General features: G+C 49.3%; 5 protein-coding genes across 5 annotated transcripts; 4 read left to right on the plus strand and 1 right to left on the minus strand.

Annotated features, from left to right (window-relative positions):
- The first annotated feature begins 70 nt into the window (after positions 1–70).
- AFUA_2G07970 (60S ribosomal protein eL19) lies at positions 71–1,720 on the plus strand. Its single transcript, XM_077804114.1, has 4 exons — positions 71–163; positions 351–620; positions 748–898; positions 1,006–1,720. Coding segments are annotated over exons 1-4 (576 nt in total). The 5' UTR covers positions 71–161; the 3' UTR covers positions 1,159–1,720.
- A 354-nt stretch (positions 1,721–2,074) lies between these two features.
- On the minus strand, positions 2,075–4,752 carry AFUA_2G08000 (uncharacterized protein). The gene has a single exon (XM_750042.2). The coding sequence runs from the start codon at positions 3,661–3,663 to the stop codon at positions 2,389–2,391; it is 1,275 nt and encodes a 424-aa protein (XP_755135.1). The 5' UTR covers positions 3,664–4,752; the 3' UTR covers positions 2,075–2,388.
- A 316-nt stretch (positions 4,753–5,068) lies between these two features.
- On the plus strand, positions 5,069–8,048 carry AFUA_2G08010 (uncharacterized protein). The gene is made up of 4 exons (XM_077804115.1): positions 5,069–6,108; positions 6,168–7,549; positions 7,607–7,925; positions 8,022–8,048. The coding sequence occupies exons 2-3, from the start codon at positions 6,371–6,373 to the stop codon at positions 7,850–7,852; spliced, it is 1,425 nt and encodes a 474-aa protein (XP_077660278.1). The 5' UTR covers positions 5,069–6,108; positions 6,168–6,370; the 3' UTR covers positions 7,853–7,925; positions 8,022–8,048.
- Positions 8,049–8,521: 473 nt separating this feature from the next.
- AFUA_2G08020 (uncharacterized protein) lies at positions 8,522–8,969 on the plus strand (the record flags this gene model as incomplete). Its single annotated transcript, XM_750044.1, has 3 exons — positions 8,522–8,570; positions 8,645–8,677; positions 8,803–8,969. 3 exons carry the CDS (start codon positions 8,522–8,524, stop codon positions 8,967–8,969), a joined length of 249 nt encoding a protein of 82 aa, XP_755137.1.
- Positions 8,970–9,812: 843 nt separating this feature from the next.
- AFUA_2G08030 (uncharacterized protein) lies at positions 9,813–10,542 on the plus strand (the record flags this gene model as incomplete). The annotated part of the gene is made up of 3 exons (XM_750045.1): positions 9,813–10,098; positions 10,214–10,311; positions 10,432–10,542. 3 exons carry the CDS (start codon positions 9,813–9,815, stop codon positions 10,540–10,542), a joined length of 495 nt encoding a protein of 164 aa, XP_755138.1.
- Positions 10,543–16,095: the final 5,553 nt, after the last annotated feature.

Below are 16,095 nucleotides of genomic sequence, written 5' to 3' on the forward strand. Positions count from 1 at the left end.
AGCGTCCGGGGCACAAACCCTAAGGTGGACCCTCTCGCTTAGCAGCACAGTCGCTTAGCTAATCAACCGCCCGTATCTCAAACTCCTCACCTGGGAATTCTACCCGTCGACGAGTGCAACGAACATCATCCGCCAACGACCGTCGATACGCCGACATCAAGATGTGAGTTCCATCTTCATAACCTGATATTGTCTCTCTCATGGGGAAATACTGTCATTTGATGGAATTTTCCCCCTCGATCAGCGCTTGGAAATGGCCCATTACCGGGAAATTTCTCTGACAGCTGGGGACTCCCCTCGACCGGTTCTGAACAACAGAAAGGCTGACCGTGTGGTTTCTCGCTTTATAGGGTCAACCTTCGCACCCAGAAGCGCCTCGCCGCCTCCGTGGTGGGCTGCGGCAAGCGCAAGATTTGGCTCGATCCCAATGAGATGAATGAGATCTCCAACGCCAACTCCCGCCAGACTATCCGCAAGCTCGTCAGCGATGGCCTCATCATCCGCAAGCCCGTCACCATGCACTCCCGCGCCCGTGCCCGTGAGCTCAACGCTGCTCGCAGAATCGGCAGACACCGCGGTCTGGGTAAGCGTAAGGGTACCAAGGACGCTCGTATGCCCAGGTATGCACACTCCGCCTCTGTCAACGGTTGAGGAGGATCTTCGATCGGTTGCCACACTCCCTGCAGTCATCTGGGGGAAAGAGAATGAAGCAAAGAGCCTTTACTGATGGACGTCTGCGTATTACAGCCAGCTCCTCTGGATGCGCCGCATGCGTGTTCTCCGTCGCCTCCTCGTCCGCTACCGTGCCGCCGGCAAGATCGACAAGCACCTTTACCACGAGCTCTACCACCTGAGCAAGGGTAACACCTTCAAGCACAAGCGCGCTCTGATTGAGCACGTAAGTCTTCCTCTCGATTCATATCCTTTTTTCATCGGGATGCAAAGATGGCGACTACGAGGCGAATAGAGATAAGAGGCTGACAAATCGTTTTTCGACCCTTACAGATCCAGAAGGCCAAGGCTGAGAGACAGCGTGAGCGCCTGCTCAAGGAAGAGATGGACGCCAAGCGTGCCAAGAACAAGGCCCTCCGTGAGAGACGACAGGAGCGTATCGAGGCCAAGCGTAACGCTCTGGCCAGCCAGGAGCAGCAGGAGTAAACCAAAAAAAGCCGTCTGACTTTTTTTGGCGGTGCGGAGGTTGAACTGGGGGGAAATCCAATAGCCAACGGGAATCAGGTCGGCCATGTTTGTTTTATGTCTCTCAGGTCTGGCTCGGTGGTTTGATTCTCTGTCCGGGACAATTGATCAGGGGAAACCTGGAAGATATTTGATACCTGGGATCGGGGAGCAGTAAAATGCTATTCCTCTTTTTCTCTCCCAAGGAAAAAGAGCAAAGAATGAGAGAAACAAAAAAGGAAAACAAAGCTTTCTTTTCTTCATTTAAAGGAAAACAAATGGCATGGCGCTTTTGTGTGATATGAGTCTGAAATTTTTTTTGGTTTTTTTTTTTCTCTTTCTTACCACTGCTCTACGGAGCCCGTCTTTTCTCTCTCTATCACCATAGCGCATCCACTGCTCCCCTGCATCCTGACCAGAAGACTGTCCGGAAGTCCCTGATTCCTTTCTCCCCGTACCCTTCGGTTCAGCCTCAGTCCGATCAAAGCTGTTTTATCTAATGTCGTAACGTTGCCTGAATATCAGATTCCCGGTTCGGTCTACTATACTACTCTTGGGACGGCTGAGATGAAGCTGGTGTTATTCGTCTGTAGTATCGTCACGTATCCCTTACCCTGTATCCTCTATCGCGACCCATCCCAATTCTTCACTTCCATCTAGGCGATTGGGTCTCAGTAGTTTCCGTGTAGTGAATGTGAGGACCCCACGTTCCTGTACCATTGTGTTACATTGGTAGCTGTGGGTTTTCAACATTTTACTTGGTTTTATTGTATCGTCTGGAATGTAAGGGTTGGAAGTAGTTGTTCAATTCGATATTTGCAGTTTCGAAAAGTTGAGCTAGGTTGACTGTGGAGTTGCGGCGAATATATATCTCTGAGAGGTGGGCACTAGAATTCCTGCGGAGCAAAGTGTGGCATGTCTTGTTATGAATACGGCAAGAGCCAGGAGTCACAGCTCTCGAACTACATGTTTCAACAAGTGCACAAGTGCATAGCGACTACAATCGCTGTATTGCATAACAATGGAGATAAAGTTTACCGACGTACATTCACATCATGATAAAACAATTCCCCTGAAATGATACCTACGAGAATCAAAGATGATGTACAAAAACCAGAAACCCCTGCAGCCCTGCTCGTCCGGTAGATAACATTCGTGTCTCATGTCACATATCGCATTGACTGGGTTCGAGCACTAGAGTGCTCGCGCCGATCAACCCTTGGCGAGTGGGCCAGAGCTGCGCTTGTGCATCGCGTTTGGAGGGACTTCCAGGTCAAATGGGTCGCTCCGGGTACTGACTCTTGTCACGGAATCATTTGGTCCAGGTGGCCCGAGATCCGATATGGACATCGGATAGCTTGCTCTTTGCACGCTACTACCAATGCTACTTCGCCCTGGGAGAATGATGGTACTTCCTAGGCTGCGTTCACTGCTGTAAATGGAGTTCTGGTCCTGGTTGATTCGGATGCCCGGCGAGATTGGTTTCTCGGATGAAGGCGAAGGCGACCCTGCGAGAGTTGAAGCGTCAGGACAAAACGGTTTGTCGCCCGGTGTCGAGTGAACTTGAGTTCCACCAATAGCGTCGCGTATGCGTGGCCGCATGTTAAGAGATACGTCTGATGGGTTTGGATTGGTCTGCGAGAGATGAGATGATCCCTTTCTGACATGAGCATAAGCCATGTTCAGTGCCGGCACATGATGGTCCGGGGCAGAAGGAGCATCCGAAAGAGATGACGTCCTGGATAAAAAGGCATGCTGCGAGCTTGCCCAGGAGTCTGCAGAGTGCCGACCGTCGCGCAGCAGTTTCTCGCTGCCGCCGATACTTCGACCGTCGCGCGGTTTTCGCCGCCTATAACGATAAATCAGAAAGCACATGAGGAGTATGACGGCGATCAAGCCCACAGTACCGAAGATGCTGCCCAAAATCGTACGAAGTGTATGACGGTTGCGCACGTCCTCAGAATCGTGGTCCGAAAAGTTCTGCGAAGGGTTCGTTGCGGAAGGAAATGCTGCGGTAACGGTGTTCGATGTGGGGGTCTCGACCAGAAACCCGGTCTCTACCGTAGGAGTCGTCGCGACTTCTGAGCTCCACGGTGTAGTCGACAGCTCAGTCGATGAAAGACCATCAATCGACGAGAGGCCAGATGTCTGATTATAAGAGGTAGGAGATGGGACAGATTTGCGAATGTCCGTGTTGCTTTCATGGTTTGGTGGAGAGTCTGAGAGAGAGGAAGTAGTTGGGAGGGAGGCTTTATGGACATCTGAAGGAGCGACGACAACAAAGGATGATAGCGACACTGCATCGGCGGGTTCTGTACTGGATGGTAGATTCGTCGTCACGGGTTCTGGGCCTTGTACTGAGGCTGGCAGGAAAGGTGTTGGCTCTGGCACGACGGCAGGTAATGTTGTTGCTGCAATTGAGCTTCTGGGTACTTTGGTACATCTCAAGCCGTGATATAAGATGATAGAAGGACTGGAAATCGACATTGCGCCAAGCCCACAGGCTGGACGGATGCGACGGTGGCTCTGCTAGAATGGAAGGCTAAGACCGGTAATTGCTGACACGCATGGATCGATAGCGCTGAAATGGTGAATGAAGACCAGTGTGGTAGAGTCACGGCGCGTAGAATGCCAACAGCGACCAGACGTCAACAAATCAAAAGAAACAGTGTAGTGACTCTAGTCCAGAGCAAGGGAACGAATGTATAGGAAAATGTAAATGCGCTATATGTTCATGATTGACTTTTCACTATGCCCCGTGACAGAAAACGAACGCCTTGGTCATAGCAGTCCGGCCTCGGAGGGGCTGCATTCACGTTGTGTCCTGTTGTTTCAGGATTCAACTGTGAAGGACAGGTGGTACACGGAAGTTCAGCGTAGCATTCTAGCCCACTCCGTAGTGTATAGATCGATTTCAAGTAGATTGATATTATGAGCTCACGGAAGGACAGAGAACCCCAGTCAATACCAAAAGCCGGGAGAAATAAGTGGTTCGTTCAGGTCAGCCACGCGGATGTGATATCGACACGGCGCTGATGGGAGCGAACAGCGACGAGAATAGAGTTGGGAAGGAACCGAGATCTAGTGTAGGGCTTATTACTTATTAGTAGTTCGTAGTACCCAAGACGGGAGAGTTCAATTGAAGAACGACCTAAGCAGGGGATAAGTGGTCCCTGACTCGAGGAAATTCATCCGGAAGAGATTGAGTGAGACAGAGTTCAACAAGCATGTCCAATCCTATGAGGAACTCTGTAGTGATCACTGTGACCATAAATTGGCAGGGCGTTAGTCGGTCGCATGGGATGGACGGGAGAGGCCCCTCCCCAGCCCCTCACACGACGCTCAGTCACTGGAGATTCGTATCTTCATTTAACCATGATTCAAGGGAGAGTAGCAGCTGCAGATGGGGAGTAGTCTTCATAGCAAGGTGTGGTTCTCTTTGTGAAGACCGAGGGACTAGACCGAACCCCATTAAAATTGGCGAACGTGATGAGCAAGAACACCTGCTGCCGATCCATTGAACCATGATCTATCAAGCGATGGACGTTTCACTTTTGAAGCCGGGGAAACTTTACCCACACGGAGAAAAAGACATTTCCTGATTGGGCCATAAACATCAGTTGTTTACTAGTCCGTACGTGGCTTAGTTTGTGTTGATGCATCATGTGACTCTGTCAACGGTCCGACTATCATCCCGTTTGACAGCCTCAGGCAGCTCTGGTGCGTTGGCTTGAACAGAGTACTCCGGACTTCGTATGAAGCAAGCATATGTAGGCACCCTCAGTGGCAGGCGAAAGAACATAAACAACGTTATTCTCGTGAATCACTCGACATGCCCACGTTGTACAGTCAGAAAATCATTACTTCCAAGCCACAAATAACACTGTGTGCTCCTGCCTTTCAAAAGCGGGGCAGTCAATACAGAGGCGGAAGCCATCCAGAGTACGGAGTAGAGAGAGCACTTGCGGCCTGATGTGGAGAGGCGGTCAATATAGAGGGTTTATGATTGATCATATACAGTTGCATAGTATCTCCTAGACGTCTCTCTAAATCTACTGGCTTAGTGACTGTTATAAAGCGCGTGAGAGGGTTCAAAGCACCCCTGGTGCCTCTGTTGAGTACGGAGTCTGGATGCCTTAGAGGAATTATATACTAGCTACCTTTTCTACCACTCACATTGATGGTTCGCTCGCTTCCGTTCTCGAGAATGGGGAGAACAAAAGAAGGATAATAACGGTCGATAACCCATGAACTAATGCTGATGCGACTACGACCCACCAAGGACAAAGATCATCACTCCCCCTCTTGAGTCCTGACAGTGGCTTGTTTTCGTACCTTTTTCTTCCTTGGCCCAGTTGGACATGCGACTAATTCCACTCTCTCCGCAACCCCAATCCAACTTGGACAACAATCATTGTGTTTTGGGTGGTGGATCTCATCAACATCAACCACCTCAGTCAATGAACTGACTGTCACTGAAAGAATTCTGTCATTGGTTTTGGTCATGGTAATTCTACTCGGTCAATTGAAGCTGCCGCATTTCCGTTCCAAATCCCGCGATATTGCCATATACGGAGGAGCATGTGATTGATTCTTCATCTTGATCATTGTCTTCTTCTCGATACATTGGATACGGCCTGTCTTGTTTGAGCTAGATATTCGCACGTCTTGTTGACAGAAAATTACCAAGCACAAGCCTGGCCATCATGATGATCGGTTGGTCCGGTGGGTTGGGTAAGACTTCCCCTCACTAGTTGTCGCACAGAAATCGGTGTGGTATATTCAAGGATACCTTATAATAAAAGATTCATCGATGAATGCCGCCATGACAATGGTGCCGTCAATGCTCAAAACCAGTGGCTGCTATATCTGCATGTCAAGCAATCACTACAGTTTGAGCTCCCTGGCTTTGGGCTTCAGCGTTGCTTGAATGCATAGGCTCTCCTAACATGTCAATAACTGGCATTGACCATAGTGCTAATGACGCATAGGGTTGCCCACGATAGGCTCGCCACCTGAACAAGAAAGACCACCCCCGCCCCCTCCAACAAAAATCGACTTTCCCGTCTATGACCTATTAGATGTCCCGGGTGACGCATCGGAATCGTCCCTGAGGGAGATAGCCGACCTTCTAGCGTCGATCCGCCGGCCACAGGACCTCTCGACAGAGAAGTTGAAGGCCTTCAATCTCCGAATGGAAACAAACATTACTGCGGATCGCATTGTCCCCCAGGGCTCAAAACTCTTTCCTCCGCTCCCTTGGGAGGCCCGTGTCTGTAATGAAACCGAAGATGGCGAGCCCATCTTGATGGACAATGGTAACCCATACCCCGCGGCGGACCGATTCGAGATTCTCAAGAAGGAACTGCTCTTGGATAATGATGATGCTTTCCGGGAAGTTACACGACTACCGCCCAAGGAGGGCCGTCAGCGGGTTCGAGTGGCTAATGCACGCAAATTTTGGATGGGCCTGGAGCGAATGTCGCAGTGGTGGGATTCCAGCCTGGACAATTACTTCGAGCGCCCTGCCATTCCTGAAGAAGCGTCCAACGAAGACAAGATGCAGACAGATGGCGAACCACAGCCGTCAGGGATACAGGAATCAACAACTACGCCGATGGAGGTCGACAGCCCACCCACGACACAGACCGTTGACGGAACGTCTTCGGATCCGGAAGAGGGGCAGCAACCGACTGTTCAAAGATATACCGGCCGCCGGATAGGTAACGGACAGGAAATGCCAGAAGATGTTCGGGAGGAGACGGTGCGAGCGCTGGCTGAGATGGCCGCCTGGCCATTTGGTTGCCAAGTCACTGTCCCAATGCTCCCACCGCGACTCACCGTCAAGAAAATCCTCTTCCCCATCCGACAGTCCTTCCAAGCTGCCCGATCGCCCAAAGACCGCCAATTGGCCCGTAACGGGGTCATGGAAGGTCCTGTTTTCGTTGCCCAATGCAGGCCGGAGACCTCCTTCCGAGGACCTGGAGACGCACCAGGGACCGGCGTGGGGGAGGTATGCGACCTGTTTCGGGAGCTCGGTGCCATGCTTCTGGCCGCACAGGAACGCGCGAGGCAAGGGACGACGGAAGTGAAAGCCGGTGAGGGCAAGTGGTGGGCGACCAAACCCCGATGGGGCGGAGCGACCCAGGACACGCAGGACAACAGCAATTGCGAGGACCAGTCTGTGAGGGATGGCAATGATCGCAAGCGCTCTAAGTACGAGCATCCATTTGTTGCATCCCGGCGCCCGGGCTCGGGGCGGAAGCTTAGCAATGCCGAGAAGTGGAAGATTGTGCAGCCAGGCCCCAGTCTTTGGGACAAACGGATGAGGTACATTCAGATTGGGAAGGACAAGGACAGTCCTTTCGACGATGTATGCTTGATCACCGATGGCAGGTGCGAACCTATGCTAATCCTGAATCTGATCTAGATCTACATGCTCTCCTCCATCAATCACCACGTTGCCATTCTTCACCTTCGAATCCACCGTCGGTATCTGGACCTACTCACAACAGGCGAGAGTGACTTTACTGCGGAGACCGACACGCCTGATCAGACTTGGCAGGTTCTCAAGCTTCGACGGACGAAATGGTATGACTTGTTTGACGCGCAGGAACGCCTCGAGGTGTTTCAGGGCGTGTGGACAATGTTCCACTACCTTTTGCGCAAGCAATGACCGTCTATGGCCAGCCTTTAGACTTTCGTTTAGCGAGAATCGAGATGCGAGTTGAGCATCACCATATTTGCCAGTATGCGAACCTGATAAATTTACATAGAGCACAGGCGTTCACCATCCTTCTGCATGTTTAGATGAAATCAAATCAAGCTAATTAATCTGACGCAAGGGAGGACCGAGAGACCATCAACCACAATTATATCTGCAAGTGATCTTCCCTTACATATGGTATACTGTAGATGAAGGTTGTGTGCAGCAGGCAGTCATTTCAAATATCTCCTGTACTCCACATGTAGAGATATAGACAGTGCAGTCAGCTATATCTATGTGCAGCTTTGCAGCACACAAATTGTCCTTGATCTACGTCCTGCAGAGCAAGGAAGTAATATTTGGCATGACTGCGGCTCCCATTGGGAACCCCCCCCCCTCTGAAGTCGAATAGGAGCATGCAGGGCCACCCCCCCGAACCAGAACCAAAGACAGACGAAGCCATGTGGTGTGGCTTTCGCCCACACGCCCCCAGCACATCACATTCACATCACAATCATGATTGTGCAAAATGGTCGAATTTCAACACCCAGACACTCAAGACCCAAGTCTCGACTTTCGAGACTCGAGACTACAATCCCTGGATGTGATGCCTCCCCGGGATTCTCCAAATCAGTCACCATGCAGGGAAAAAAAGGAGAGGCCCCGACGATCATCGCCTTCGCCTTGGGTTTCTCTCGTGTCCATCATCTATCTAGGTCCCCTAGTTGCAACTGCGCGGCTGGAGCTATACAACCTAAAAAGTGGGAAATGATATCCGGTTCGATCACATTGGACGTGCGTTTATGTCCTCGAGGGCTTGTGCGGGGGGTTGCCTTCTGATAGTGCGTCGCCTGGACGGAGTACCTCCCTAATGATCATCGAACTTTCGTTCCTGTGAGTTCTGATAAAAATAGGTCTAGTTCTCGTCAATCATGAAGACGAGACGAGCGCAAAACAAAGAAAAGAGTGGTACGGATTACGAGGTCATCGCAGGTCGGTTGGGGCCGATTCCAGGACGCATGGTGCTGATCAGGGGCTGGAGAGCATGCATTCTTCCCGTACTTTATACCCTGCACTGAGGGTCTAATCTGGCCAATCTTTGAAGCCATGGCATCAGAAGAAAAGTCAATATAAATGGCAACATGGTAGCACCGTACTTCTGCGCGGTGATCCAGACCAGTCCATCTGTGCGTTGCACCTATGGTATTGGCTCTGGCTTGAAGCTAAATTACTGTCTTGTTGAGCTCCGTGAAGAAGTTTCAGCCTTTCGAGTTCAGGACTTCACCCGTGTATAGTCTGTGGCCTGTGGGCTGTGGCCCATAGCCGATTGCCCTACGCAACTGGTCCGGACGCTGGGTGGTAAGGCTAGAGTGCTTGGTCCATCTGCTGATCAGAGTGAGAATGGTAAGAAGTACGCTTAGGCCATTGGTGGTGCACAGTGCGCAGGACGGATGAAATTGAGCTTGTCTTCATACTGACATGTTCCATGGTTATGGTAGATAGTGTGTACGAACCAGGGTATCACCTTGCCAAGTTGCCGTAAGGTAGCATAGATGAATAGCCTCGGAGTCATGTATATCATATCTAGACATGCACCTCATGTATAAGAGAAAGCAAGGACGGACAAACACCGAAACAGTATATGATTACTGAATACTACATACGGAGTAGTTACGTAGGTAGAGCCGTGCTTTTTGTGAAATGAACATGTCAATACGGTTATAATCGGGACATAACCCCCTCACGCCTGTCTCATTGAGCAGTGAACACTGGAAAGTGACAGAAAGTCCATTCGGGTGATGGAAATGTGATAGATCGAGTGGCTTGAGTGACCGCGCTTGGGGCTCGGGGCTGACTGGTCAGTATTGGGGGTTCTTGCGGCTAAGGATTAAATTCTCGAGTACTCTGTACTGGATGACCAGTGCGACAAATGACAATTGTCAAAGCTGCCGTACGGAGGGAGTGCGATATGACGATCATCGATTCTGGCCTCTTCCACCGATGCGGTTACAATCATAGGGAATGGGTCACCCGCGAAAGCATGTTGAAGCCTCCCGAGCCCATCAACCAGGTGGGTGGATCGATGACTGACGTGAGGATTCGGGGTAGAACCGTAGAAGTTACCCCATTACTGCAACTGCAAGGTATTAATAATATTTACTCCGTACCCTGGGATACTAAGGTATCTCGAGTAGTCGAATCCGGAATGGGCTGTGGTTAGTTCATAGTTGCGTAGTCCATGCGCAAGCCAGCTGCAGAGGTGTCAGTTTATACATCCCACCCGATATTCAAATGGCCTCTTGGTCAGCAGGAAATTCTACTGAGTTTCAGATGCGCAATTACGGACCACTGTTGCGCCCACTGGCCTTCCCTTGAAGAGACAGTATTTGGATACATGGGCGTCGGGAAAGTTGGCCATGACCATTCAGGTTAGACCATATGCATGTCTACATATACAGCTAGTAGCATCTACCATATCAAGAACGAGCTTCGTAATTGAACAGTCATATATCGCGCATCAAGACGCTCTAATTCTCTGATGAATATAGGGGTTGATTATCGAGAACCGTGAGGATGATGGACTGCTTTACCTGCTGCACGTCCACCAGAGCCTCAAGGGCCACAAACTTGACGCTCTCTGGAAGTACATACATATCTGACATCCCATGTAGACCAAGCACATGTAGCGGCATGATCAAGCGATCTGAGCTCTTGTCTCGACTACCGATCGACCTCTCAACTGTCGCAAACCATGGTTCACCAGTCTGATCGGTCGTTTTGTGGTTGCGTTTGTGCACTCTGTAAGAACATGCAAATCGCCAGGATCGGACTAGAGCAGGTGATTGATCGAGTCAGGATGACAGCAAGATTCACCTAGAACATGGAAAGTGGGATTGTGGGAAGTTGATCATTATGAGGGGTTCTATTCACCAGTCAATCTGGGAGTTCATTCTCCATAGAGGTCGATCGGTCATATAGGGTGATTGCGGAGTGTGCTAGAATACCCCATTCCATAGTATTGAGGCTGTTGCGTATTTGAGATAGATGTGCGCCATCCACGTGTCGGGTTTTACTTCCAGATGCAGCTAGGCATGTTCACGGTATTGAAGAGAAGATGCCGACTGTTTCTCTTATTATCGCAGCAGTACTCTTTTATGATTATCGACAAGATATCTGTGTCGATGATTAGGCTTAGAAGATTAGACCTTTTCCTCGGGCCACAATTCGGACCTCCATGGCCGAAACTGGTAGAGGGAAATCCTTCTGCGCCAAGTTATGAATGAGGAGCTATGTACCAGGGCTTGACTTGTAGGCGGGCAGCGGGCAGTCCCGGTTCCTCAAATCTGGTACAGGGCAGTTGTGGTCCTCTAAAATAGAGTTGCTGACGAATATCCAAAACTGGGGATGAGTCGAGTCTCGGTCCTTGCCTCGCTGGCCCGCGTCAGCCTCAAGAGTCATCCGCTACATGACCAAGACTGATTCGACTCCAGTGTCCTATGATGGCGCAAGTCTCGTTCCTGAGCCTGAAGACCTAGAATAAAGGCTCTGGTTAAGCAATAGCCGCATTTCTCTCGTTGATGTGCGATTAGTTGGTAAGCAGTGAGGCAAGCGACTTGATGAATATGCATCTTTCCAAATACGTTTGCATCCCATAGAATGGGAGTCAATTGAGTTGCTGTTGCACTAAACAAAGTCGGTATCGCTAACACGGTAGCTAATAGTGGTTGCGGGTAGTGGTGGCAGTAGAGATCTCATGTTGAACAACAGCATGCTAGCCTCTCCTTCTGGCAGTCTCGGTCCGTGAGGTAGGAGACTCGTAACACCGGAGCAAGAGCCACCGACAAGGACAACTAGGCGTAGAAGCATGAGTGCAATCCGAGAGCTCTCTACCTGGTCGCACTGTTGGTTTACCCCATGCAGATCCGAGCCAGCAATCCGCCACACTGGGGATCTGAACAGGACAGGGCTATCCCTTGCTTCAGGCACCTGACCATCCTCCGGTTCTGTCATACAGACATACATTGCAGTATGCATGTATATCATCCGCAACATGGACTGGACGTCGGACGGCGGACGCTTCCATTTCCTTCATTCTGAACCGATGCCTGGTCCGCCGTTCGGGTGGATACTGTAGATCTTTGTCCTGTGGGGAGTTTTAGAAGGGCTATCCCTTGCTATCTGAACAGGACAGGGCTATCCCTTGCTTCAGGCACCTGACCATCCTCCGGTTCTGTCATACAGACATACATTGCAGTATGCATGTATATCATCCGCAACATGGACTGGACGTCGGACGGCGGACGCTTCCATTTCCTTCATTCTGAACCGATGCCTGGTCCGCCGTTCGGGTGGATACTGTAGATCTTTGTCCTGTGGGGAGTTTTAGTTTTCATCCTTACAGAGAAAGAGGCCTGAACGAGGGCTGTACTACGTACGTACTCTGTGTTTGGGCAGAATTTGATAGCATTCATTATTTGCAGTAAAATTGCGTCAAGCCGCCTGTACTGTGTACATTGTTGGATACGCACTTTGATGGAGTGTTAGAAAGCTGTGGGCCGCCTGTTTCGGCTGAATGATCCAACCAACAGATATGATGCTGCCAACCGACGGAGGTTCCAGGGGACGGGATCATGGGAATATTAGGCAGACGATCCACAATTCGATCGGTAGACAATCTCCTCGGGACTTGATGATAACTAACTACGGAGTAGACTACATCATATTAACTGGAGGCAGACACAGGTAGAGCGTAGACTGTCATATGAGAATATCGATTGTTTCGGGAAATCATTTCCTTGGGTAGATCAATCAGCATGAGGGATCCACCATAATTGGATGTTTGATGGCGATAAGGATATGTAGCATTGTAGAATAACATCGTAAGAATGAAACTTGTTTCTGGTGTTCTACGTTCTACCGTGATCACACAGAACCACTTGAGCAGCGAACAAAGGAGAAGTGGCAAACGCAATCAGACCCTGCCTTTGAGACCTATTGATCTGTCAACATGTTGTAGACTTCACGCCTCTCCTTTGTTCTGAAGAAAAAATGTTCTTCTCTCACTGGTCTAATGGATTAGGAATTCTCAATGCATTCGGTTTCATTGAACTCCGGTCTGACCTTACGTGCTCAATTGCGTTGTCTTTTCGATATGGCGCCCGACACTTCTGAATGCGCTGTAGAGCTTTGACCAGGCTATCATTGCTCGTTAAGCGAGGGGCGGCATTCATTGCACTACGGAGGCGCAAAATATTTACCTGTCAAGTGATGTTGAATAAACTCTGCAAATACTAACTGCCATGGCCACAACATTCGAAATCTACATCTGCCTTGGTGAATAGAGAGGAACACCCCTGGTCCTAATCCGAGTTCCACTTCCAGATGTTGTTTGCCGAGCGTAACCCGAGATCTAAAATGGAGCCAATTCCACGGTGAACCACAACCACAACCACAACCACTGCCAGAACGCGTGACAACCCGTTCCCGTAACTTTCCGTCTCTTCGTTCCCTGTGGTTGGCAAAGAGTGGTTGTGCCTGAAAATGTGGACGGAACCAGGGGACAGCTGGCAATTTTATTTTGGCCTGGTTGCACCGCGTCAAATTATAATAGAGGGGATGATTCTGCTCTCTGTACTCCTTATGGCAACTAACCTTAGATGGTGATATGGATCTGGAAACAGATGCTGTGTAGGCACTTGGCGCTCCGTTTAACGACATCAGAACCCTACTGCAGCAGCCACGGAGCAGGCTGATGATTCTCACCGTCTTCTACGTGGGGCATTCATGCAGCACACTTTCAGGGTCGCATCATGCATTCCTTCTTCTCTTCTCTTGTGGGGAGGTAGGGCCCCTCCCCCTGGGCTCGATCAGTATCAGTATGAGTATCCATCAGAATCACCTGCCTATCAATCCGAATGCTTCTCAGGATACCAGAGATGGCTGTGGATATCCACCTCCGGTTTCTGAAGCAATCGCTCCATGGAGCTGTAGTTTAGACTTCAAGATTGAGTTTTACAGGGTGGTGGAAACACAAATAGGGAGCCCCCCTTGCTAGTCAATAATAGTCAAAAGTGACTGACCGCAAAATGGCACGAAAACGAAGTTGCTAAGGAAGGAGGTAATGATCACTTGAGTTGAATGGTAATTGGCAGTTTTTTGCTGTCCAGTCAGATCACCATTCAGTAAGCACACTTGGGAGGAGGTTGTCAACCGTTCGATCCGTGGCTCCATCAATGCCTGGGTACGTAGTTGACCCCCCGGACCCCTCCATTCCTGGTCTGATCTTCTTAAACAATGTTTGATTTTGGCTGATGGTCATACTTGATGATCAAGAATAAAAATGTTTAAAGGCAATGATGAGCAAGTCATGGATATTCACAGAGTATAATCGGGAATTGGCCAAGTGTTTCTAGCACCCACTAATGGATTCCGCGCCGTCCGAAACTTGGGTATCAACAGAATCCGTTTCCCTTGGGTCCTTCGGTATCTTCCTCCACTCTAGTAGTTAGTCAATTCTAAATTCCTTTTATCGACTTCATCCCAAACTGTTGGTTGGGAGTAAGATTTGCTCTGCAAGCTCAATGCCATAAAAGCCAGGTATCGAGGATACCAAAGATGAAGAGCTGTCATCAAACGGTGCGGGAACATGTCTCCGTTCTCTTTACTCCAATTCTACCCCAATTATCTTTCCTACCTGACCTACTGTCCATGTGGCATATTTCAGACAGCTGAGCTACACCGTAGATAGTGGCAGACCCTGACCTACAAAATAGGAAATTGAAAGAAACTCAGATTCTAGAAAACGTCCTGTCAACGCTAATCGTTATCTATTTGCAGGCTATTCAGGAGACGCAGAGTGAGTAGATCCATATGGACAACGGGTACGGAGGTTCTCCAAGCTTCTGGTGGAAATGAATTAGGATTATTGTTATTTATTACCTCGTCCTTCAGCCCGCCCATGATCCCGCAACATCACCAGATACCTTTGCTCCATAGTTTCGGTTATTCTTTCAATATTGGGTAGTTTCGTGAGGCCCCACTCCATAGAAGTAGGTATTTGCATTTTCACCCTATTTGTTTACCTTATTATCATGATTATTCTATGTTTTATTTCATTTCATTTTATTTATTTCTTACCCCCCCGGGGTAGCATCAAACACCTCAGGGGACCAGAAACCGAGACAGCTCCCAGACCGGGAGGCGTACAGTAATGAGGAACCCCAACAAGGACCAAAATCGATCTGTCAATTTTGGTGGCTTGTGTTAATACATGCGAACCGGGATCCTGGCTCAGATTACAAGTGAGAAGACCTAGTCAGTCAGAAGGACGCGCGCGTCAAAAACAAAAGAAAGAAAAACAAAACCCGAAAAAAAAGGATCAAAGAAATGAGAGACACGAAGAGACAAGTGTGGCTTTCTACTTCTCTGTAATTTTTTTTAGAGTCGGATGTTCATTACGTTGATGATTATCTATTTACCTCAGTACCTAAGGTAACTAACTACTACTTTACTGACATTCCCACCACTCAAAAGAACCAAGGCTACTACTATCAAAGAGGGGCATTTTCTGGCATCCTTCTATGCCATCTCATCAGACTGGCCAGTACCAAGAGCAACCAACAGCCTCTCGACGGCCAAACCACTTTCTCTGATCGCTTTCCTCCGATCTTCTCCATCGCAAATCTGCGATATTCACCTTACACTACGGAGTAAACAGGCCGTTATTGAGATTCCATGGTGACAGTGTGAAACTATTGAACTGTCAACAACGCAGCCTACATTTCTAACCCCTCCTTCTATCTTGATCACGGGGATTATCGATCCTTCATCCTCATTTTCCACCTTAATAATCATATTCCCGCGCCTCGAGTCTCTAACTCCTGCTCCATCCAAACCGCCCTGCCCTTTTGGGGCCATCTCCGCGTTTTCTTGGGGATTAATACCGTTACCATTACCATTTGCTAAAAATCTGAGGTGATGGTTATTGTTATGATTATTATTCGGTATCATTATTATTACTTTACTACAGTATTATTATTTTTTCTGGAGCTCACCCATCCCGACACCTCAAGCTCTGCCACCATTTGCTCGATCGACTCTTGACACCCAGGGCGACCCGACAGCTTGGCTTACCTACCTAGCTAAACAGCTATCCATCTCCCGAAGGATCGGAGGGTGAAAAAGGCAACCTCTGGCGTCTCCATTTTTCTTTG

The sequence above is a fragment of the Aspergillus fumigatus genome, chromosome 2 (assembly GCF_000002655.1).
Source record: "Aspergillus fumigatus Af293 chromosome 2, whole genome shotgun sequence".
Taxonomy (NCBI): domain Eukaryota; kingdom Fungi; phylum Ascomycota; class Eurotiomycetes; order Eurotiales; family Aspergillaceae; genus Aspergillus; species Aspergillus fumigatus.

Bases quoted from the DNA above. Each gene is read 5' to 3' on its own strand.
- AFUA_2G08010 (XM_077804115.1), top strand. From the start codon at position 6,371: ATGGAAACAAACATTACTGCGGATCGCATTGTCCCCCAGGGCTCAAAA. The intron at 7,550-7,606 runs GTATGCTTGATC...AATCTGATCTAG, and splicing joins AGGACAGTCCTTTCGACGAT to ATCTACATGCTCTCCTCCAT.
- AFUA_2G07970 (XM_077804114.1), top strand. The intron at 621-747 runs GTATGCACACTC...TGCGTATTACAG, and splicing joins AAGGACGCTCGTATGCCCAG to CCAGCTCCTCTGGATGCGCC. The intron at 899-1,005 runs GTAAGTCTTCCT...CGACCCTTACAG, and splicing joins AGCGCGCTCTGATTGAGCAC to ATCCAGAAGGCCAAGGCTGA.
- AFUA_2G08000 (XM_750042.2), bottom strand. From the start codon at position 3,663: ATGTCGATTTCCAGTCCTTCTATCATCTTATATCACGGCTTGAGATGT.